The following is a 24,949-nucleotide window of genomic DNA, read 5'->3' as shown; positions in this document are numbered from 1 at the left end:
AATAAAACATTAATCGCATTCTAGCCACACACTTCTCAAAATAGGTCGATGTCTGGAGAGATTGCAGAAGATATCCATGCTTTTATTTTGAAGTGGAAACTCTGTGAGAGCGTCATGCTGGCAACCAAGATCAGATTATGGGTTTCTAGGCATTTTTGACTAACTACCTTGCTAGTCAGTATCTACCGCGCTTTTTAAAATAAATATAGTCTAAAATTAAAATAACACGTGCCAAAGTTTCCTTAGATAACATTAGTTAGCTGGTAAGTAACGTCATGAACCGTTAGCTTGCGAGCTAGCTAGCCGAAGAGGGACGTTGCCTAGCGACCGCAACGGTTAGTTTTGTTTAGCTAACAAGCTAACGGCTTAGCTGTCTTAACTGAGAAGGATTGTTTTTTGGGTCAAAATTGCGAAAACCACTTCTTGTCAAGATGAGTGAACAACTTAAGTTCATTGTGGAGCAGCTGAACCGGGAACCTTTCAAGAAAAACTTTAACCTAATCACTTTTGACTCACTGGAACCAATGCAGCTTCTGCAGACTCTCAACGATGTGTTGGCCGAAATCGACTCCAAGGTGAGAGACTGCAGACTGATAACCTAAGTAATTAGCTATCAAGTATCTATTATATTATCTATCAAAGCTCAATTTAAATAGCACAAAGGCCGAATATAAGTCGATTTTACTTTATATCTTGGTTTCGGTTCCCGAACATATCATAATGACCTTAATAAATGCTTTACTTTAAAGCCAGAAAGAAAATATTCTCCAACTTGGAATGTAGGTTAGTTAGCTAAGCTAGTTAGCTAACCCAGGTTAGCTAACTTAGATATAAAACTTCACATTTTTTTTTCTGTCAGCATATCATTTTACACATTCCTCTTTCTCCCAGACCACTTTTCATTATTTCATTTCCAGCCAAAACGGTTATTAGGTACAAGCTATTCATTTTCAAAGAAATCCAAGATATTCAAAGAAAGCCAAGGTTTTCCAAATCTGAAGTTAGTAAAGCCCCCCAACCCCGCCCCCCAAAAGTGTCTTCATCAAATAAACAGCACCTAAAGCTTTCGTCTCTTTGAGAGAGAAAGAAAATCAAGCTCCTCTCTTACTTTAGACCTAAAAAAATCTACAGGTGTTTCTGTCCATCCTTCCACTGTGAGAAGACTGAATGAATGCATAGGTGTCAAGAAGCTGTCATTGAGAAAAAGAGATAGACAAAAAAGAAGCACATTTGTACTGTAACACTAAAACTGGACATCTGAGATGTGAGGGTATGTCTAAATTTGTAGTTGGAATTAGTTGGATCACGTGAAGATGGAGCTTTGAAGGTGCACTGCAGGTTTCTTTGAAAAACTGAAAGCAAGTCTTCCAAAGGAATTAAAGCTGTAATAAAGGGAAAGAGTGGACACAGTAAACACTTTAAAAATTGACATTATATTTAGTTGTTGAGTCCTACCTGTTATTTTAGGTTTTCTGCTTTTTCTGTGTGTCGTGCACTCACATGTACCTGTTCTACCTGATCTGTTTCTTAAATTTCAGCAAGCAATAGATATCCGAGAAGAAATGCCTGAGCAGACAGCCAAAAGAATGTTCACTTTGTTGGCGTTACTGAAATACAAGCCTACTGGTGGCTTTTCTGATACGTGAGTATGTGAATAAAATGTCAAATATAAGAACAGGTGATTAATATTTATGTTTACTAGTTTTCATTCATTATTTGAAACATTAGAACGTTTGAGTGAACTACTACTGTAGTAAATCATTATGTACTGTCCCATAGTTGTGGTAAATGTTTGAATGATTTCTATATGATTTGCACCTAAAATGTGATCTGATTGTCATAATAAATAAAGACAGTCCTATTTAAACTCTAGGCTTGTTTTTCATCTATTAATTTTAAGGCGTTTAACCCAGTGACTACTATGAATGATTTGGTAACTACTGTTAAATTATGTAATTTGCATAGTTCTGAGACAAAAAAAGGGAAGTCTGGATTGCCAGTTGACCCTTAGTGTTTAAGGGGTTAACAAACAGCACACAGCATTTTCCATGCTTTTGCTGCATATTGCTGCTGATCAAAACTGCATTACTGAGTCTGAATTGAATTGAAAAAGTGAATTGAAAATGTGGAGCTCAGAGCAGATTTCTCACTAAGATCCTACTCTTCTTGGCTTTACAGAAGCAGCTTTCGGCAGGGCCTGGTGACTGGCAGTAAGCCAGTGATCCACCCCATCCTGCACTGGCTGCTGCAGAGGGTTCCCGAGCTGAAGAAAAGGGCCTATCTGGCTCGCTTCCTCGTCAAGCTGGATGTGCCTGGCGAGTTCTTGACGGATGATGTCATCTCAGAGACTTACCACCAGGTCTGACTTCTTTTGGCCTAACTTGAGTCATTTTTGGTTTTGGAGGGAGCCAATTAACATTATCCCAGTGAACTACTAGTCACAACATGCATAATTCTCCTTGCAATGTGATAAATAGTCTCTTTCAAGGGGTTTTCAGTGCAGTCCTTGGGTTCTCTCAGCCAACGTGTATGTTCATTCTGAAGAGTAGGAACTGCAGACACACACTTGCCAGGAAATAAAGAGCTGTAGAAAGCTGGTTACCCACCTGAGTTGTGCGGGATATGGAACACAGAAAAATATGGACTGGCTGCAGGTCTCCAAAGACTGAATTGAAAAACAGTTTTTCTTTTCAGTGTGGACTGACCCTACTCTGAAAAAATGATGCACCTGATTCACCTGTACATCATTTCCATGGGAGTAAAATATATCAACACAATTGTTGCTAAAAGTAACAAAACTGATTAAACTAGTCAAAATTGTGTTGATGTAGTATACTGTATTCATGTGGAAATGATGCACACATTTGAGTCACATTAATAGAGGATATTAATATTTCTTCAGCTTATAGAACAAGGGTCACCAATCTTATCTGGAAAGGGCTGCAGGTTTTATTCCAACCTCAGATAACTAATGGGTTGTTAGAAGACTGAGACCAACTGTTAAACAAGTGGAATCAGGTGTGCTTCTGCCTTGTTGGAATGAGCATTTACAGCCACAGCGGCCCTTTGTGAATAAGATTAGTGATGGTGGTATAGACTCTTTAGCGTTACCTGGCACTCAGAATGGCTTGTAAGTGAAAATTGGGATGATCAGATGTCTTTTTGTGTTCTCTGTGTTTCTTTATACCGTAACCATAGTATGAGGAGCTGGTTGAGGGATTCAAGAGTTATCACAAGGAGTGTGAACAACTGAGGAACTCTGGGTTTTCTACAGCTGAGATTCGACGGGTAAGATGATGATTCACTCTGTTTCACTTTTACTCTCTCTGCTTGTGATGTTACAATTATGCCGCTTTAAATGTACTATTTGAGTAGCTTTTCAGTCGTGCAATCACAGTGATATAATTTGTTACTGCAGGATATTGCGGCAATGGAAGAAGAGAAGGATCAGCTGATCAAACGAGTGGAGCGTCTGAGGAAGCGGGTAAGCAGGCATTATCTATTTAGGTTGGCAGGCTTGTGCTTTGGCAGATAATGTCTTTTTTTAAAAAAAAGTCTGAGCTGAAATATAAAAATCACTAGGTCATTTATCTGCTGGACAACCATTTCCCTGTTTCCTAAACTATGCACTGGACTTCGAATCCAGTTTCCAGTTCTGTATTTTGTTGATATAACTGCTTGGCCACTCAATGTCATGCCTATTAGTGATTATTAAATCCAGAATCGGGAACTGGGTTTAAGATCCAGATTTGAAGATCTCTGCACTCTAATTGTTCATTAAATTGGTCTCCCTTTTTGTATTGGTGTTCAGAGACATAGTAGAGAATCTATGTGTAATCTAATGTTTTAAAAAATTACCCTCATAGATGTGTGACGGCCAAAAACCAGTGTTGTTTGGTTTGAATTTGACATTTTGCATGGTTATGAGATGGTTTGTGACTTCTGACGCATATTTACAAGGAATCGCATGTAACGCTAACATCCAAAATCATTTATTTGAGTCACAAATTTTGTTCCCCGTATAGTTTTCTATATAGTGCTCCTAATTTTGATGTAAAAATAGTGTTTAGAGCGCAGGCTTATCACTTTGTGTAATACTTTTGTCCACAAGGTGGAGTCTGTGTCCAACCATCAACGCATGCTGGAGCTGGCCAGACAGCTTCGGGTAGAAAAGGAGAGAGAGGAGTCTCTGGCTCATCAGAAACAAGAGCAGAAGAACCAGGTACCACTGGGAACCATTCTGTTTGTTTAAACTGCTAAATGAATCATACTGTTTTAAAATCATTGATGACTGTGTTTTATTATAAATATGAAAATATGAATTATCGTGATAACTGTCACGTTGGCTCATATGTATCATGTCAAGGATGCATGTGTAATGTATCATCTGCAGTTCTGTGCAAAAGTCAGAGACCACATTTCATTTATTTAATTTCCAGTGAAAACTGCCATTAACCCCTTAAAATCCCAGGCTTATTATTCAGTTACTACAGGGACTTCAATGCAAACTGATTGAGCTATTCTAGGTTATAGAAGTATGTAAAAACTTTGGGCCCACCAGCGGGCCCTGGCCTTGCAAGGGGTTAAGTACAAGTTATTCATTTTTCAGCATCTGATAAAAACAGTGGAAAATACACAGGAGTCTCAACAGCTGAATATAATATCAGATTTTTCAGCATGTCCACCCTTTGCCTTTATTACAACTTCCATTTTTAGAGAGATACTTTCATTTGAAGAAATCTGCAGGGATATTTTTCATGCACATGAACACATGAACACCTTCAAAGTTCAGTTGTGGTTGGTTGCGTTTTCTACTTTTCACAATACAGGTAATTCCAATTACAAATTTAGTACCATCATCAAATTCTCTGCTTAATTCTCTATTTAAGGGCTTCTTGACAGCTACACATTGTTTCCGACCCATAATATTAAGTTGTCTTCTCACAGTGGGAGGATGGACAGAAACACCTGTGTTTTTTAAAGATCGGCAAGCAAGAGTAGAGCTTGATTTTCCTCTCAAAGATGAGAGTTTTAAGTGTTGTTTATCTGATGGTGATGGTTTTGGGGGTCTGCGAGGTCTTGCATGGTTGTTAGAAATCCCATTTTTTTCTATTTGTTTTAATAATTTTTTGAACTCCAGTTTTGAAACCTCCTGTTTTTTCCCTAAACTTTTCCATCCTTATGCAAGTGGTGTATCTTATATCTGATCTCCTCAGAAATATCTCCTGAAAAATGAATAACTTATACTTAATGGGCATGTTGACTGGAGGTTAAATAAATAAGTGGTCTCTGTCTTTTGCAGAGCACTGTATATTTGTCAGACACGCAGAAAAAAAGCTGATGCTATATTAGTACTGTTCCTTTTTGAAATGTGGTGCACACAGTGTGTTTTCTTGTCTGTTCCAGCTCTTCCAGGCTGAACAGAGGCTGCAGAGGTGTCAGATCCAGCTGAAAGACTTGCGACAGGCAGCAGCAGATGCCAAGCCTGAGAGTGAGTTAGCCATTGAAAAAAGTCCTTGTGTCCTGTCACCAAAGTCTGGCAGGAGGTCGAGGTCAAACAGACGCCATCTGCACTGGCTGCCGACTAAACTGCTGCTTTTTTAAGCCATGCGAAGGACAGTTGTACTTATGTTTCAAATGATGTTCAATATAATAGGCATGTGTATCTTACAGTCAGCTATTATAAGCCTCATTTTTTGGGCACAGCTAATTTTTTCCCGTGGACCAAATCATAGTGTAAATGGAAATGTTACATTTAAACACTTTGCAAGCCTATAATTAGACTTCTGACTCTCAGTAGTACCCACATTATTTAACATTGTATGCTCACAGTATTTGCTTAGTTCTCAGAAACCATATTTTCACTAAACAAACCGAGGTATTCTTTTGCCAATTAGCTGTCTGCACACACTGTGTATGTTGTGGGAGTTTAGTGTCATAACCTTGGCGAATGATGCTGTTCTTTTGCAGGCCTGGTGAAGAGACTGGAGGAGGAGATCAAGTTCAACTCCTACATGGTTTCGGACAAGCTGCCCAAAGAGCTGGAGCGAATGCGGCGCAAGGTGCACTACCTGCAGAAGGTGGCATCTGAGCCAGCCATGGGTCATGCAGAGCTGGCCGAGCTGGAGGATAAGGTCAGTGGAACATGTTGCTGAGTCTTCTGTGAAACATCTGCTTCATTTGAGTTTTGGTTTGGCATCTTAACATTACACCCACTTGAATTTTAATGCAGATCCCATAACACCTAATGTTTACGCCTGCATGCTCTTAAAAACCTTTCATAAGGGCTATATTATGTAGTAATATGAAAGTTACTGCAGTCTCTTAAGGATCATTGAGCATTTTTAGATGTAAGATTATTAGAAGTTAAGCACCATTTTTTCATTTTACTGGAGTCTCCTGATGACAGTATTGCCATAATCTATATGTCATTCTATTCTGTAAATTTGTATAACTTCAATTCTTCTCCATTCTTCAATTTTTTATCTTTATTCTTTGATTATTCTTGACAAATTTGATTTGGATAGACCCTAAATACCTTGATGCCCATGTTTTCTCTCTTCCTGCTGGTCAGATTAAACAGCTCAGTCAGATGAACCAAGTGATGGAGAAGAAGGTGGCGAGGAGTGACCCCATGGATGATAATCTTGCTCTGTACAGGCAGCAGGTAACAATGTTATTTGTCTGTCCTTTTCTACCTCTGAACTGACAGAAAGCCACAGATATATGTTCCATGTATCAGATGTATGGTGTACCAAGACTCAAGTATGTATAAAGTACATTTAGTAAAACAACACACTATATTATTATTACATCCCTCCATTCTGCACATCAAAAATGAGAGATCACATTTGCTTCTGCTGTATGTCCTCAGATTTAACCTTGAACATGAAAGAATGATTGATGTCTCTGAATTGTTAATATTGTGAACTGAATTTGTTTCATGTTCAATGGCCAGATGTTTGTTATCATTGCATAATGTTAGTTTGATGTTCTGATGAACCAAGCTGTTGTTTTTTCTGTTTTAATTAATTACTATGTACAAAATGTCCAAAAGTCAGAGACCAACCTTTTATTTATTAATTTCCAGCCAATAAGTACAAGTTATTCATTTGTTAGTGTTGGAAAAAAGCAGAAACAGAAAATGATAAAATAATAAAAGTAAAAGCTTTTCACATTAAGTTTAACCTCAAATCTATCAGCATTTCATTTTAAACTCTTTACTTTTTTGCACCCTACTGCCATATTAACTCCTCCATCTTTCCATTCTTAAAACCAAAGAGTTACAGCTCTGTCCTCCCTATAATAACTGAAAGAGGCCTCTCCATGTTTTCTTTATTTTCCAAATTTGTTTGAAGAAGGCCAGTATCTGCAGGTCTAAAATCACATGTTGGAAATTTTGAAAGTGTGGAAATATATCCCTGCAAATTTCTTTGAAAAACTGGAAGCAAGTCACCCAAAAGAACGTTGTAATAAAGGCAAACAGTGGGCACACTGAAAAAACTACTGAAAAAATGCATATTATACTTAATTGTTAAGGCTTCTGTGTAAGTTTCTGTTAAGTATGATTTCTGCTTTTTCCAGGCGCTAAATAATGAATGATCTCTTTTGACTGGCCGTTTTGGTTGGAAATGCAGTAAATGAAAGAATGGTCTTTGACTTTCGCAGACTACTGTACAGTTACTCAAAAGGGCACAGATGTCTGTGGACACAGATTAGGTCTAGTTATTCATATGATTATCTGTATCTTGCTGAAGGTGCTCAGGAGTTTAATGAGCTCTCTTGGACTTTTTTGATATTGTCAAAATGATAAGCCACAAAGATACCAGAAGTACTGAAGTCTGTGATGTTTGTTAGGCCTCCATCATAGCTCGTAAAAAGGAGGCAAAAGCTGAGGAGCTGCAGGAGGCTCGAGAGGAACTGGCAGGCCTGACAAGGGAGCTGAGTGCTAAGAGCAACCAGGCTCGTGGACAGGGTGGAGTTGAGATCATCCGAGCAGACGAGGTAGAGCATCGCACAACTTCACACACAGTAGAATTACACCACACCACACGGCACAAATAGCTTTTACTTTATAAATCATTGCTAGAGTTATCATGATTAATCAATTCAATTTGACTGTCTGACTTATAAGTAAAAAATCTTCAATTAGTATGTGCTATTTTGCTTTGCATAATGTTAATATTGTAAGGCATTACAATATATCCTACTGGTTTCTCTTACAGTAAGGAACAAAGCCTGATAGATACACTCATTTGTATGCATTTTTTGCCACAGTGTTCCAGCAGTGAATGGAGGGCAAGTTTGGGTATTAAAGGGCCCATATCATGGACATTTCCCTCGCTTTTAACCAAAGTATTTGGGCCCTTTAAGCACCATGACAGGGACAAAACGTTAGGCCAGCCACGTATACAGAGAGACTGTTAGAAAATATTGAAGAAAATATGGATGAGTTACTACTATAAAATAAATTTGTTTAGGATTTTTTACTTTTTAATTTTTTTTTTAAGCAGTGCTTAATTGCTTAGACAAGCCTCTGCTGTATTGTTCCTACTCAACCCCTTACATAGCCAAGTTTTGTTACACACTTCTATAACCTAAGAATAGGCCAACCTGTTTGCATTGCAGTCCCTCTAGTTACTCAGTAATAAGCCTTAGTATGTAATAAGCCTGGGATTTTAAAGGGATCTTAAGATTTTAAATGTTTTCTAATGAAGCATTTTAAAAAATTGTGAAATGCGGTGCATGGTTTGTTATTGTTCAGTCCATTTCATTGTTTAGCATTTATAAAAAAAAACTCATGATTATGTAATTAATCATCAAAATAAGTGTTAGATTATACAAGTACTAATATAATTGGTAAGGACAGTAAGAGCCTCATTCATACAGATAATCTCTGTGTGAATTAGACTCTCATTACCATTATCTGAGTTAGATTAAGAGTGTGTGCACATGAGATATAAAAGTGTATGAACAGAAGAAAGCTTCTATTATTGCAGTACCACAGCCTTGCCAGCATATTACTGGTATTTACTAATTGGGGCTTTAACCCACCTTGTGTCACTGAACTAATGCATCACTGTAGTGTATGTCCCTGAAGGGGGAGGCTGCAGGTCATCCTAAAGAGCACCATGGTGTTAATGCCTGTCTCTGCTGTGCTCTACTATCTGTGGTTGGTCTGTCTGTCTGTCTGGGAGGTTTATGAGCAGATGTTCCATTCCAGGTTGCCCTTGTACAGATAGGTTGGCAGGCAGAGGAGAAAGAGAGAGGCACCCTTGCTAAAATAGCCCCCACCTCCTCCCCACTTCCTGTGATTCTATCAGCCCCGTTTGATAAGGTTCACTTTTGTCCATACTTCATCCACTGCGGTTGCTTCTGTCCATAGCTCATCCACCGTGAAGAGCAGCAGTGTCACAGAGATGGATAGAGAGAGGGAGAGAGAGAAACAGAGCTACATCCGTTAAGAGTAAATAAAAAGGAGAGCAATACAGTTGAACAAGAGCAGAGAGGAACAGAAAGAAAGAAATAAGAAAGTGTGTGTACATGTGAGAAGGATGTTTAGGTCTAAGCTGCTGGGATGGAGTATGCCCATGTTTGGTCACGCACTGGCACAGCACTGATTTAAAAATGGAGGGGGCGGGGGGGACACAGGAGGTTCATATCTGTTGTAACAAAACCCGCATTTAATTTAATAGATACATGTAAATAGAGCAAAGCCTTTTAAACAGCAGCTGGTCCATATCCTGAAACAAGTGTGAATGCGTCTGATCTGCTCTCTGAGCCTCTGGCTTGTGTTTCTGCTCACTCACTTGTAATGGTTCCCAAAAGATAAGGCACTGTACTCTTCCTTACTCGACTGACTTTTCAATTAGCCTCTCACAGAGTTTCACTTTAATCTGTAGCTAAAAAAAGCCAGCTGCTGTGCTTTGTTCATATGGATTGAGTTTCATCTTTGCATTTGACTTTATGTTGAATTGCAACATGAACATTTTTTAACTACAGACAGCTTGTCTCATTGAGGGGAATTCTACCCATTTTTCAAGATTTCTGCATGATTTAATCATTGACATGTAAATTATAAAGTAAGTCAGAGTGGTTTGACGTGGAGCGGTGCATTGTAGAGAAACTTAGCCACTCAGATTTCTTTACAGTAGGGGTGACAGGAACCAGGGGTCACAATGTCTGCAACACAAATATAGCCATTTTCTTTACTATCCATAAAAACGAGTGAACCTACACGTCTTCAAGTTTTTTTGATGAAGATAAAATAGAAAATCTGAAATTTTCTTTTTCTTTGGGTACTGTTTTGCCCTACAGCGACTTGTGTGTACATCTCTGCCATGAATGGATAAAAAAAAGATGTTTTAGGACAAACATTTCATATTCTATTTCAAGACTATCCAACAATGTCTCAGGCATTAGGCAGCAAACTCCTCTGAGATCTGATTCCTATCATCACCACTGTAAACAACTATGACTTGAAGTTCCTCTAGAATGGAGCTTTCCACATCAGATCATTCTGAATGACTTTGTTTACAACTTAACATTTTAATTATACAGACATTTTGAAAAAATGGGGGGTAATTTTGGAATTCCCCTTTAAGCTAATATGGTTCACAAATCAATTTTACCTTTGACATATTGTGCATCTATTACCGATCATAATGGCATGTTGTAGATACCACAGGGATGTTTCTGTTGCTTTCTGTCTGTCCAGGTTCCAGACATGACTCCCACCTTTCACTCTCTGTTCCTCTTTTCATATAGTCAGTGTAAACGTTAATTCTACTCTTCCCCTTCTGCATTTTTTTCCTTTTTGTTGTGACGATTGCCAGGGCTTGTGGTGGCTAATTTAGCCCCTGTCACTTGATGGCCATTTGTAACAAGAGAAAACAAGAGAACGCTACCCAGCACTATTGTGCCCCTAATCCCCCCAACCTTGTCTGCCCTTGACGTCCCGAAATATACAAAGCGTAAACTCTGACACACAAGCTCTGCATGCCCTGAGTGACATACGGCACATTGTGTGATTTTCTGAGGTCGCTTTCTACATTTATAGCCCCTGGCAGTAGTGACAGTGGGGCGGTCCGAGTGATAGCCTTCTGCTTAGGCTGCCAGATGAAGAGGGTTTTTTGCGCCACTGGCCACATGCCTGCAGGGTCAGGTTTCTTTTGTTTGCAGACTGAGGAGACGTCCCTGAGGAACCCCGCTCCCCTGCCAGATCCTTTCAATACCTCCCACAACCTGAAACGCCACTATCAGTCTGATTTCTCCTGAAGCTTTCACCATTATGCTCACTATGTTCCACAATACTTTCCCCTCAGCTCTGTGGTATATTGTGGATCCTTTTACCTCTGACCTTCCCAAAGTGACATCTCTGAGCAGAGCATTGAGATTCAAGAGTCTAGAACACAAAAAGTCATCCCATCCATATACAAATATAGAGTGGAAGAACAACGTTTGTCCAGGGCTGCAAAGAGATACACAAGACAGGACCAGCGTTTACTGCACCGTACAGTACGAGTCACAGAGACCGTGCAGAACGCAAGCACAGTTAACATCGACAGCACATAATTAAGCAAGACAGTGCACTACAGTACACTTAATTGCACTAGAAGTACACAACAATAAAAAGTAGACTTAGAGCCCAACAATGAATTAGGATGTGGCTGATATAGAAAAAATTGTGGCCGATACCGATTTTAAGGGGCTAAAAATTCTGATAACCAATAATGTCTAACTGATATAATTTTATGTTTAGAGATTCCTAGACCCATATTAGGCCTAATCCTAGGCTAAAAAGAATCTCCTATGGTGATTCAGTGCTGGCATTGCAGTTTAGTCCAAGACTAGACTTAATCCATGTCAGGGAAGTAATTAAATAATTAAACTGTGTCAGTTGACAACTGTAAAATGTGAAATATGACTGTTGATTGTCAATGGTTGTGTAACGTGACAGAACCAGCCAGATGCTTATGGTTAAAAATAAGAACTGAGGCTTTACTAGTTAAGGGTTTAGCAAAACTCGTAGTAGGCAAACAGGCAGTGGTCAGATCCAAGAAGACAAAACACAGAAAATGACAAACAAGCAAGATCAGGCAATCAAGATTTAAAAAGGGGAAAGGCAAAAAGGCGAAGTCAGGAAGTCCAAAAATACAGTCAGATACACAAGCAGGCAAAATAAATGTACAGCAACACTCAGGGGCTCTACCAAGATAAGCAATACCTTGCAAAAGTAAATAGTCTAAAGCCCGGGCTTATATACTAGACTAGATCTAGTCACAAGATAAACAGAACAGGTGAGAGAGATTAGTGCTCAGGTGATTGAGAACAGTGATTGGTGGGTTGTGGAGGTTCCACTGTCACATGGTCTCTCAAGACGTTCTGGGAAATGGAGTCTTTGGGAATGTCGGAGCCGGAGGGATGCGTGACAGGTTGTAAGTAAAAAATACATATCATAGCACTAGGGGCAGACATAATTTTTTTGCGGTATTGATTTCGGTCAATTACCAGTTTTCATTTTTCTTCAGTTCCCTTCATAGAAGGTTATTTTGTGTTATTGTCATGCTAAAGGTCAGGTTATATTTTACATTATTATTATTATTTTAACCATGATTTGTGTTCAAATTTACCACTGCAGCCTGAATTGCTCTCATATATATAAAGAGAGGGACTTGTATCAGGCTGCATACTGTTCGGTGCTGGTGCTTTATCTGCAATATTTTTAAAAGTATAAATAAAACCTCAGGTCATCAATACTGGCCAGTATTTTTAGCCAACCAACAGTATATGCTATGTGAAAGCCAGTAAAAATTTTAAAAATGTGAGTACGGGCGTGAGTAAATTAACATTGCAAATGATGTATAAACCTGAAAGCAGCACAGCATAGTACAGCGAGTGATCAGTCCTGTTTTCATCATCTCATCTCAGTGACCATAATTTACTTGTTCACTGTAGTTAGACAGATGTGGACTCTCAACTAGAGGCCCCTTTATGAGTGAGATCAGTCTTTATTTCTCTTGAAATGTACCTTTCGTCTCCCTTTGCCTTCCTCATTATTGTCATAATGCAGCACCTCCTGTAGACACCGGTATGAGATGAGGTCATATTTTTAATATTTATTTGTCCATGCTCTGTGTAAATCTGAACTCAATTACCTCCTAGTTTATGATTTGTTGGAGATGTTAGGTTTCTGATCTCTCACTGTGTCATTCACAGTTCAAGCGGTACGTCGCCAAGATGCGCGGCAAGAACATCACGTATAAGAAGAAGCGGCAGGAGATTGCAGAGCTACAGGCTGAGTTTGGCATTCTGCAGAGGACAGAGGAGATCCTGCGCCAGCGCCACACTGCCGAGCAACAGCAGCTGGTAACCACACAGCTCTCCCCTCTGCCAAGCATGCTTACCTATCCTCACATCTCCCAGTCGCTGTTAACTCATGTTTGGTTTCTCTTTTGAAATTAGGGCTTTCGTACTGTACATCCTCATTCATGGCAGCGGTTCTCCTTGTACACCTCCTTTTCTTCCTCTATGTTGTATGTCTTATCCTGTACCAGCCCAGTAAACTCAGTACTCTACACATTATCTCTGACATGCAATCATATATAAGCTTGTTTTCTTTTCTCCTGCTTAAAGCAATAATTTAGTAAAAATGAAATTAAAATTAACATGTTGATGTTTTTTGCACTGGAGCTACGATGCCTATACAGCTAACAAGTAGCAGATGCTTATGTACACTGATAGATCAGAACTCCTTAAAACAAACCTGCAGTTAGAACAGCGGTGGTAGTAATTTATTCAAAATTATTCAAGAAGAAATGGTGGAAACATGACATGCTATCCTCATCATCTGAAGGACGGTGCCATTTTTATTTCACTCCTAAAGCTGAAAATGTTAAAAATATGTTTAAATGTTGTAAATAAATGTTATTAAACAATGTTTATCTCACAGCTCAATAACAAAACTATTAAGCAAGCAGACTTATGCCAGCTTTGAGGTAATGTAGGCTTTATCTGGGTTTACCGTATTTGATAAAAATAATTTAAAAAGTTAGTTTGATAAATCAGTCAGGTTAACTGCATGGTGTAAAGATAAATATTAATGGACATGTATTCTTATGCTGGCTGCTTAATACTGTATTTGGCTATTCAACAGACTTTCTTGCAGAGCAGTATGTTTTATTAAGCTGTTCGACATGCTGTGACCCTTTTGTCCCACTTCTCTGTCCTGTGCGCCTCATCAATTGAGGCATGTTCTGTTCTCGAACCTGTCCTGCTCACCCATACCTCATTCAAATTTTGAACTGCGTTTAACAGTGAAGTTACAGCACCTTCCTGGAAATGACTTCACACCTCTGAACCCTCCCAGCCGCGGACTTGCTGATAGCCCATTTGACGCAGGAGGCCTGAGCCGGAGCTATTTGTGAGCGCGGCATTTGCTCCCTGGCTGCGTGCGAGGCTGTTCTTTCACGAGTGGGGGAATTTTGCAGCGGGTTGCACGGGCCTAGGCCTCCCCTCCTCCTGGCAGCTGTTCCTGTACTCCTCCCTCCATCCCCCTGCGCTTGTTGACCGCTGGCAGACTGGCCATCACTTTGCACACCCCTCCACCAGCACACACACTTACTATTACACGTGTAGGTGGACTCATGTCTTCATGCACTGTCACTCAGTCACTCTCACATGTACACACATGCACATCATTGCCAAAAACTCATTATGCTGCGCTGAATCACTGAATCAGGAAGAGCTGTGTTTCTGCTGAGAGCTTCAGGTGCTGTGTTGGTGAAGCAGTAGGTACTGGCGCTGGAGACTCCAGATCCAAGAATCAGATTTAGAAAAATATTTGAAATATCTGTTTGAACCCAGCAGTGCCTGGCTATTCATGTCAGGGTTTGATTGGGTTCAGACATAATTTCACAAGTAACTGTTGGGTTCAAATTTAAGATCAATGTTTCTCAAAGCCGTCTCCAACCTTTAGGCTTGTCATTTCAGTGTTGTTTATCGATGATCTGATTGTCATTGTTGCAACAATGTACCTTAACAGGTGCTGTCATTACTAATGTGGAGTTGGTCCTTGATTTGTGGTGGTTGGATTGGGACAGAATTCTGTTGGGCTTTAGTCAGGTCCAGACATAGTTTTGTCAAGATACAGTCAAGTTTAAGCGGAATTTTGTCAGGCTAGAGCCATGTTTAGACAGAGATTTTCATGTTATAGTCAAGTTTGGACAGAATTTTTTTAGCTGCTGTTGGTCGTGGACAAATATTTGGTGGGGAGCAGTCGGGTTTGGACAGAATTTTGACAGACTGCAGTTGGGTTTCAAACAAAATTTAGTCAGGCTGTATCTGGTTTGGACTGAATTTTGTCGGCAGGCTTTGGACAGGCTTTATTGTGTTTGGACGGAATTTTGTTGGGCTGCTGTCAGGTTTGGACAGAAACTTGTCAGGCTACAGTTGGATTGGGACAGAATTTTGTTGGGCTGCTGTCAGGTTTGGACAGAAACTTGTCAGGCTACAGTTGGATTGGGACAGAATTTTGTTGGGCTGCTGTCAGGTTTGAACAGAAATTTGTCAGGCTGCAATTGGTTTGGACAGAAATTTGTCAGGCAACAGTCAGATTTGGACAGAAATTTGTCAATCAACCGTTCGGTTCTGACAGAATTTTGTTGGGCCACAGTCAGGTTTGGACAAAAATTTGTCAGGCAACAGTCGGGTTCAGACAGAATTTTGTTGGGCTGCAGTGGGTTTGGACAGACATTTGCAAGGAAACAGTCGGGTTCAGACAGAATTTTGTTGGGCTGCAGTTGGGTTTGAACAGATATTTGCCAGGCTCTAGTCAGGGTTCAGGGCTACAGTTGGTTTGAGCCCGAATTTTGTTGAGCTACAATCCGGATTCTAAACTTGGTGGGTTGGGTCAGGTAGAAAATGGTTTATAAGCTGTATTTGGGTTCAGTTCAAAATTTCAAGTTCAGTTAAAGCTCTAGCAAGATTAACTGAAGGCCAGCAGATCCTGACATGGAGTAGCAGGCTAGAGCTGGGACTCTTGCTTAGGAAACTCCACAAATACACATCCTGTTAGTTTTTCCCAAGAACTTTAGGCTTTAACAAGTGCTTATTCACTGGATATTTTGTTTATGTTTACACTAATTACACATGCAGTGTCCACAGCTTGTCAAATGTTGGCTCTTTAGCTCATAACGTAAAGTGTATCTGTCAGTATCAGTACAGTGTGTGAAGTTCCCTCTCTTTGCCTGGACAAAGTGCTTTGCACTCTGATGCGGAGGTGAGCCCTGACTGTGTATGTGGACGTGAGCCATCAGAGAGTCCTTAACGTGACACCAGCCGAGTAGGACACACTCCAAGGCCTCCACAGCATCTATCATTTTCTGCCACTCATGCTTAAAAGTGTGTGTCCTGCTACCATTTCAAATCCCTCTCTCTCAGTCTGCACTGATATTTCATGTATACGCACAAGAAACTTTCATGTAAAACATCCATAAATGTGATCTGATTTGAGGAAGCAGCTTTTTGTTAAGGGAGAATGACTATGTCATCTTATTTTTCAGCAAACTCTGGAGGCCCAGAGGGGCATCTCAGGCTTCAGCGAGACCCAGGAGGAGCTAGAGAGAGTTTCGGCCATTAAGAGCGAGCTGGACGAACTGAAAGGACGCACGCTGGATGACATGTCCGAGATGGTGAGCAGATGACAAGAAGCACACCTCAGGACACACTAGTCGCTTTTATACACAGACACTCACACTTGTTTTTATACTCTGTCAGAATATGCGGTCACACATATGTCCTATATATTTTATATACGTAAGTACTCGTATGTTATAATAATGTCCCAGATGTATTACATATACAGTACTGTGCAGAAGACAGAAAACACTGTTAATTTATTTCTAGTCAAAACAGCGCTGAGTAAAAGTTATTCATTTTTCATGAAATACATCTGAGGAGATTAGATATAAGAAAATTAAATAGGATAAGGAAGTGGAGAGTTAAAGGAAAATAAGTGTCACTTTCAGATAAACAGCACATAAAACTTTGAGAGGAGAAAATCAAGCTCCACTCTTGCTTCAGATCTGAAAAAATCCACAGGTGTTTCTGTCCATCCTTCCACTGTGAGAAGACAACTCAGCATCATGAGCCTCACTCTGAGGATGTGTAGCTGTCAGGAAGCTGTTACTGAGAAAAGCAAAATTTGCAAATCAGTCAAAGAAACTGCTGGTGTTCTCAGAGCAGTGGGCAGTCCACCCTGGGGTCCAGACCTTAACATCATTGAATATGTTTGGGATTACTTGGTGATGAGAAGCAGACAATGCAACCAACTTCTAAGACTGAACTTTGGAGGTGTAAATAAACTGACTGAACTGTATACCGTCTGTGTCCAAAGAAAAACACGTATCTCCATTTTTTGTTGATTTTTCATTTTTTACATCATTTGAACGCAGCAGCTGTACATTATGTGAAAATGTCATGATTAATGGACCAATAGAAGTGCTCAAAACTTGCTTGGAATAAAATCTTTTTACATTAGCTTAAGGTTTTAGTCCTGTCCACTAAAGGTACTGTTTTGGAAAACTTTGGAAAGCTTGATACTGTTTGTTACACATGGCTTTTAATGTGTCAGGGTGTGTGATGTGTGTGTACATGATTAAGTTGTTGAGTTCAGTGTGTAGCACACTGGGGAGAATGCTGCTTTGCTGATGAAATCTGCAACTGCCCCTGCGCTCCGTTTGCTTTGGGTTGCTACAGCAACAAGAAGCAAGGGGGACCAGTCTAATGCAGTAATATGGCCTGCTGTGCATCTCTGGAGCTTGATGTTGCATATGTGAACACGGCACAGTTTAAATATACAAATGCTGACACCACTTGTAAGGCATGAATATAGTACACATGACTTTATATGTGACTTCTGTCATTTCTGGATCTGTCCTGTATGTACTTTCTTGGATACAAACAATGCTGGATTGAATGCTGGAAAAAATACTTTACTGTCACTCCTTCTCTCCAAGCTTCAAAATCTGCCATCAGTTGGACATTAGGCCAGTTTCTGAGTTGTTTTACAACTTTGTAAGATAGTCTGGATGTGTTTTTTGATTAGGAAGAATAAAGCTTTGTGAGATGAACTTTGGATGGATGGATTCTGCGACTCTCTGTGGTCAGCTTGTGTAATTCAACCATGAATTTGAAGTCTAAAATGAAGCTATGTTCTTCAGTTACCTTTCTTGTTTTTTAGGTGAAGAAGCTGAATTCGGCAATAGCAGAGAAGAAATCAGCTCTGTCTCCGTTAATAAAGGAGCTGAGGCCTCTTCGGCAGCAGTGCCAGGTGGGAAGCTGCTGAAAAGCTCTATTAGATATAACTGATAATGCTAATTTTTTAAGTATTAGAAAAAAACCCCTTACCCCACTATTAGAAAATAACCCAAGCCTAATTCAGAACTACAGTGCTATTGGATATTCTACCAAAAAAGTTTGAGAGCACATTATTTTACTTTTTTCCTCTTGTCTTTTGAGGAAAAAAGAAGTAAAATTATTATTATTTTATATACAAGTAGGTTTATTACATCATTTTAGTGAAAATTATTTATTGAAACCTGTGTTCTTTGAGAATTTACAACAGTATTAAAATTCAAATCTGTGTGTGTATGTTCTCATTTCCCAGAGATACACTACATTATCCTATTTGTTTCTTCCTTGTGTTTATCTAACTAACTAACTAGGCTACATTCAAACAAGTACTTATTGCATAATCAAAACACATCTTTACAGTTCATTGCAAACTCTCCCAAAAACAAAGTGCGAATATTGTCTCAAATATTGAGAAAAGCTGACGCAAAATCAAGTATTTTAGCCTGCAACAATCACAAGTAAAAGCTGTGAGATTCTGGTGGGACTGCTAAATGTGTTCTCTCGTTGTGTCTATAACAGGAGCTTGCTGAAGAGTACGAGGAAAAAAAAGCTCAGTATGACACATGTGCTGCCGGTCTGGAAAGCAACAGATCCAAACTTGAGCAGGTACAGTGGCCTGCGGTTGTTACATGCATACACTGACCATCACAGGTTTGGGGACAACTTGCATTTTTTCTTTTTACATATTCTAGCTATTGTTTTTTTAGTTAACTAAGCAGAATACCTGTAAAGGATTTGTTAACATAAAATTGCTATTTGCTTTTGGTATTTTTTCAACACTTGTTCATCAAAGTCAAAGTGTCTTCCTTGGTATGAGGTTTTGCCTAAATAATCACTTGACAGTTTTCGAAACTGTTGTTAAAGGGGAATTCCACTGAATTTTTAAACTTCCTGCATAATTCAATTATTAAGATTTAAACAAAGATGTTCAAAGTTGTAGAGTTTGAAAGAGTTTTCATACGTAATGTTGATGGTAAAGTCTAAAATATTAGGTCTTCTTTAGGTACTATTTTTCTGTATGCACATCTCCTTCATTAATGGATTTTTAAAAATTACATAACACCTTATCTCAAAATTAACATACAACAAAGTCTCAGACATCAGGCAAAGTATTTGTAACAATCCCATGTAATAATTTTCTGCAAAATAACTTTTAGAGGCGTTAAACACTTGAGAAGTCTGGTTCATATCACCGTCACTAAACAGTTCTGACTAAGTTTCTTTAGAATGGAGCAATTTACATCAAATCACTCCAGTAAATTTGTTTACAACATAACAATCAAACTATACAGAAATTTTGAAAAATCGGTGGAATTTCTCTTTTAAAAAACCTTTTAGCCCAAAGGTAGTTTAAACTGATGCTGAATGCTGATGACTGCCGACATCACAAGGGGTTAAAATGGGTGAGACGTGGCATTTTTCCAAAAGTAATGCTTCTGCAGATATTTACATGTGATAGTTTTCCGCAGAGTGAACTTTGTCTTTTAATTAATGTTACGTTGTTGCAAACTGACAAAGATAACATGCTCATTTGTACTAGAAGCATTTAGTAAAAGTAAGTGTTCCCAAACTTTTCACTTGTAGTGTACATGCACATGCAAACAAATGGCCTATAGGTCAAGATATTGTGTATTGTAGGGGTTGAAGCCCACATACGGATGAACATAGCTTGACCAGTAAGCTCTCTGAATGTGTTGATCTGGTCTAGGAGGTGAGGACCCTGCGAGAGGAGATAGCTCAAGAGGAAAACCGTTATCACTACATCAACTGCATGAGAGAAGTAAGAGCTACCTGCTAGACCGTAGAGGAAAAGCACAGCTGCCCCTTACATTCTACTGCCCTCTTACTCTCCTGTCTCCCTCCTCCTGTCATCACCATTCACAGGTAATTGAAATTCAAATGCAGCGGGCGGCAGACGAGATGAAGGTCTACGTGTCCTCTGATCCACAAACAAGGAAAAAGTCTATCAGGTAAAGCCACAGCTGCCACACCCTTAAATGTTTTGGCTACACTATTCACACCTACACAGACATATGTAAATTTTTTGAGTGTCAACACAAAACAATTCTACTGCATGTGCTCTCTTTGAACAATAGGCTCTCCATAGGGCTGTCACTTTCCGTAAAGGAGTGCTTTTTGTAAAAGAATGGTGTAAATCAGATTTCTTCAGTTTTCCTCTCATGCCAAATGTTGTTGATTAGCAAAGACACATTTAGGGCCAGATTGACTCAGCACTGAGTTACTGAGTCAAAAGCTTGAGAAAAGAAGTCGGTTTGACCTAATGAGTCACAACTGGAACCAGAATTTATTTGTTTCTTCTACTAGATGGAATCAGGCTTTCATACAAAAAAAGCATGTGATACAAACGGGTTTATATGGCACTTGTCATGTTAGTTACAAAGTTGTGCCTATGTTCATTTAAATAGAAGTGCATAGTAGATATCCCTCTAAATTGGCCACCCAGCGCAAGGTGTCAGTAATTAATGCCTTTTTTAGTAAATCTGCCTCTTAGTATTTGAAGTTTGCTAGAACTGCAAAGTTTATATAGCTAACAAGCTTAAAAAATAAAGGGAAAGTGTGGTAAATTAGATTTTTAGCCAGAACCATCACTTAGAGAGTAGAAGTACAGGACAATTTTCTTCGACTTGATGCTTTTAGTGTTCTACTACAGTGTCCTATGCTCTGTTTTCCCAATCACATTGGATCAGTCCTTATTTAGGAGTCAAAAGATGTCTTTTCAATTTATTTTTTTTACAAAATATTACAAATGTAAATGCGGATAAATGCTTTCCATTTAGCATCGATCAGCAAAGGTCTAGAATCCACACATATTTTCTAATTTATATCCAGGATCTGCAGAACACAACTAGATCAGACACTCTTTTTCATATCCACACCCCATTACTGACACCCACACTCAGTTATTCAGTCTGCAGCCCAAATGCACCGTTACCTGTTTATATACTCCAGATGTCCTATTACCCAATCCACAAACTAATTTGCACCATTACCCATATCTACACCCAAAACACCTGAACGATGTTCTTAATCTAAGACCAGTGTTCCCCAACCCAGTCTTCAAGGACCCCCAGACAGTCCACATTTTTGCTTTATCCCAGTCCCCAGCACACCTATACCACATATTTCAGTCCTTTGCTTTGTTCAGGTGTGTTGGCGCTTGTTTTCATCATTGATGATTATTTTACTATGATTAATATACTATTCATTAATCAGTAACTGGTAGAAAAGGGATGTTTTAACATGTATTCTCTTTTCAGGGAGCAGTACATGAAGAACATAGCAGAACAGGAATCTTTGGGAAAGGTAAGGACCTGAGCTGTCTAAGCTGTCTGTCAAACCTGTGTAACCTGACGCTGTACTGGGAGAGCCTGGTTTCTCTCCCTGTATTTAGGCTTCTGTGGTTAGGACAGGTTGATAGAGGTGACAACCGAGGCTTGGCCTCTTATATTTCTGCCAAAGCTTTTGCAACATGCTGTACCGTCACGCTACACGATGCCTCAGTTATGACAAAGCATGTGAAATACACAGCAATGATACACCACATTATCATTGGGCCATATGCAGGCAATCCCTCTGACATGACGACAACAAATGTTGCTGAACAGTGCAAGTGCATTATGCTTGTTCCTTTTATTTACATTATTTGATTTACATTACATAATTATTTGCATGGAATTATATTCTGTATCAGCATGTTCAAGTCTGCATTTCTGTTTGTTTTGATGTCAAACACTGTCAAAAACAGCAAAAACAAGACTGTATGCAGAACAATGTTCATGAAATTCAAATCATAAAATATCTCCTACTTACCTACAGAACTGTGACATAAATCCACGCTTTCGACAGAATTTTTCTGCTTTTTTCAACGAGCTAGGAGTGACAAGTAATCAAACAACTTCTCACGGTTTATGCATCATGATGGACAAAAGAGGATTAAACAGCTTAACGCAAAACCTCATCTTCAAAAAATACCAGGACACATGACACTTTATGGGTAAACAAATAACAATGGAAGAGAAAAGTGAAGCACTCAGTTGTTAACACTGTTATTATTGGCTCGTGTCAAGCCTGTATTTAAAAGTGTCTCCGCTGCCATTCAGAAGCACACTGACATTGGTCTTGTTTTCCCTTTGTGCTCTTGCAGAAACTCCGAGAGCAGCAGAAGCAGGTGAAGGAGAGCCATGGGCCCAACATGAGGCAGGTACGCATGTGGAAGGATTTGGAGCAGCTGCTGGAGTGTAAGAAGCAGTGTTACCTCCGAGCCCAAAGCCAGGCCTCTATTGGCCAGGTGATTCAGGACAGCGGAGAGGACCGCCTCGTTCTCTGATGGAGCCGTTGAGTGTTCCAGCATTTTTTACGCTTTCCAAGTTTAACCAGCTATTAGCAGATTTATTGGGGAAAAGTATGTTACCATGTTTGTTGGAGCAATGTATGTACAGTGCATATAGAGACATTACTGACTCCTCAAACCATTCAAAAGTGCTTCTTAGTCTATTTTTATCCATAAACCTCAATAAACACCAGTCCTACTTTTGAGACAGAGCAAAAAGTCCTTTTTTGGACATAATTGACTCAAGTTAGGAGAGATTAGCAGAGATAGGCAAGCAGTGCCCTGAATTTTAGGGAGAGAGAACACATGTTCTCCGAAGTGCTTCATTGATAAGAGGTTTGAAAATCTTTTAAACAAGTCCTCAGTCTCCATTTTGACACGTCTTTAAGAATAGAGCTTCACTCAATGTGGCCTAAGATAACAGCGAACAAAGTGTTACACTCTGGACGCGCTTGCACCCAGTTATTTTGGGAAGCAACAGTCATGACCTTGGGCAGAAGAGCTGCCCAATTTAGGAATTCGGCTGGCCCTTCTTTTGTTTCCATCATCGAGGGGCAGAGGTAATCAACAGAGCAACATCTACAACTCCTCCCCTACCTGTTAGTGCACATGGGTGATTCTCTGTCTTAGGACACTCATTAGATTGGATTGGAGGTATAAGCAGTGTGCATAAGAAAGCAAACACAAATGGCCCATCTTTTATTTGCATGTCATGCTTGTATTTTTGTGAAAATAAAGCACAGGTCTCTGCATGTGCACGAGCAGAACTTTTCAACTCAGTTTGATGTTAATGCTCTGACTGCTTCTCTGGAAATTTAAACGTTGCTTTTGCAGTGTCAGCACATAAGCTTCTTTGATCTCTGTAGTTCACTAAGACCAATTAAAACAGCAACTCCAACTTTTTAGACTCCGGCATTAAGTGCATCAGTGCAACTATTTTTAACATGGTGGTTGCCTCTGTGACTGCAGCACAGACGTAGTATTGGTTTTGCATTGTTTGGCTCTGACCACAAGTGACCACAAATCTGATCTTTTTAAATCTGACCTGATCCACTTTGCCTCAGTTCTGATTTTTTGAGTCAATTTTTCTAATTTGATGGTTCACATTTGTGTTGGTGTGGGACTCAATTCTGTCATTAATGTGAACGAACCTGTGTCCTGAAACAACCTGCATGCGCACATCCTAATCAGTAATTTGCTGTAAACCACTTTGAGCTGTTCATTATTAGAGCGAGACGAAGGTGAAAAAAGGTCAGATGTTTTTGCACTGTTTACTGCCACTAACCAAAAAATCGGATTTCAGCCAGGCAATGTGAACGTAGCATTTAATATGTGGTCCTAGATCGGACACATATCCGATTCAGGGCCATGTGACATTAATGAGAACTCTCAGACTGGAATTCATGTGGGTTTTTTTACTATGCATACGCCATCATTCAGCATCAGCAGAGCCGAATCTGAAGTTAGTTCATGATGCACATGGTTCATTCACGTGAACAGAGAAAATGGGAATCCTAACAACCATGCAAGACCTGGGCTGCGTTCATCCCTGACAAAATTTAGTAAAATGTATATTTAAACGGAAACAGTGGTGTGTTAAACACTCTTGTGTTATGCAAGCATTGCAACTGTGGCAGCTGAAAAGGCCATTCTTGATGTTTTTTTCTTAGAAATTTTGGAGCCTGATATAAATGGGTTTAAATATGTGTTTAATACGTCAAAATAAATCTCTAAACATCTTCAGCTGTTGTGTACACCAAGCTGTAGCAGCCGCATTTGTAGAGGTCTTTATTAGAATCTACTGTGTGCACTGCCTTTTTAATACAGCAGGGTTCATATGCATGTTACTGCTGATTGGGTAACACCTCTGACAGACCCTTCAAACTACAGGATACGCACCTCACAGCCAACTGCACACTGTTTCACACAGTTTTTATGAAACCAGTCATTCAACCTGGTAACCGTCGCAAAACAGTGCACAATATTGTGAGATTGAACATGCCCCTGGTAGACTACCAAAATTGTCCTCATGAAATAAATAACTCTTGCTTCAGAGCTGAAAAAATCCTCAGGTGTTTCAGTCCATTCTTCAACTGAGCGAGACAATTGAGCGCTATGAGTCTGAAAGGATGTGTACGTGTAAAGAAGCCCTTACTGAGAAAAGTAAATTGACAAAAAAGTAAA

General features: G+C 39.5%; 1 protein-coding gene across 2 annotated transcripts; it reads left to right on the top strand.

Annotated features, from left to right (window-relative positions):
- The first annotated feature begins 95 nt into the window (after nucleotides 1-95).
- Nucleotides 96-24,313, top strand: ift81 (intraflagellar transport 81 homolog). 2 transcript variants are annotated; one of them, XM_036579399.1, is made up of 19 exons: nucleotides 96-267; nucleotides 359-575; nucleotides 1,539-1,642; nucleotides 2,179-2,359; nucleotides 3,199-3,288; nucleotides 3,419-3,484; nucleotides 4,112-4,222; nucleotides 5,407-5,491; nucleotides 5,971-6,134; nucleotides 6,575-6,667; nucleotides 7,858-8,004; nucleotides 13,219-13,368; nucleotides 16,563-16,691; nucleotides 18,242-18,331; nucleotides 18,934-19,020; nucleotides 20,123-20,194; nucleotides 20,299-20,384; nucleotides 21,693-21,738; nucleotides 22,580-22,762. In XM_036579399.1, the coding sequence occupies exons 2-19, from the start codon at nucleotides 432-434 to the stop codon at nucleotides 22,760-22,762; spliced, it is 2,028 nt and encodes a 675-aa protein (XP_036435292.1). In that variant the 5' UTR covers nucleotides 96-267; nucleotides 359-431. The 2 variants fall into 2 exon arrangements, with proteins under 2 accessions (XP_036435292.1, XP_036435295.1); XM_036579402.1 differs by lacking the exon at nucleotides 96-267 and having other exon boundaries at nucleotides 432-575; nucleotides 22,580-24,313.
- Nucleotides 24,314-24,949: the final 636 nt, after the last annotated feature.

Source organism: Colossoma macropomum, unplaced genomic scaffold (assembly GCF_904425465.1).
Source record: "Colossoma macropomum unplaced genomic scaffold, Colossoma_macropomum, whole genome shotgun sequence".
NCBI classification, from domain to species: Eukaryota; Metazoa; Chordata; class Actinopteri; order Characiformes; family Serrasalmidae; genus Colossoma; species Colossoma macropomum.
This window is presented reverse-complemented; position numbering and strand designations above follow the sequence as displayed.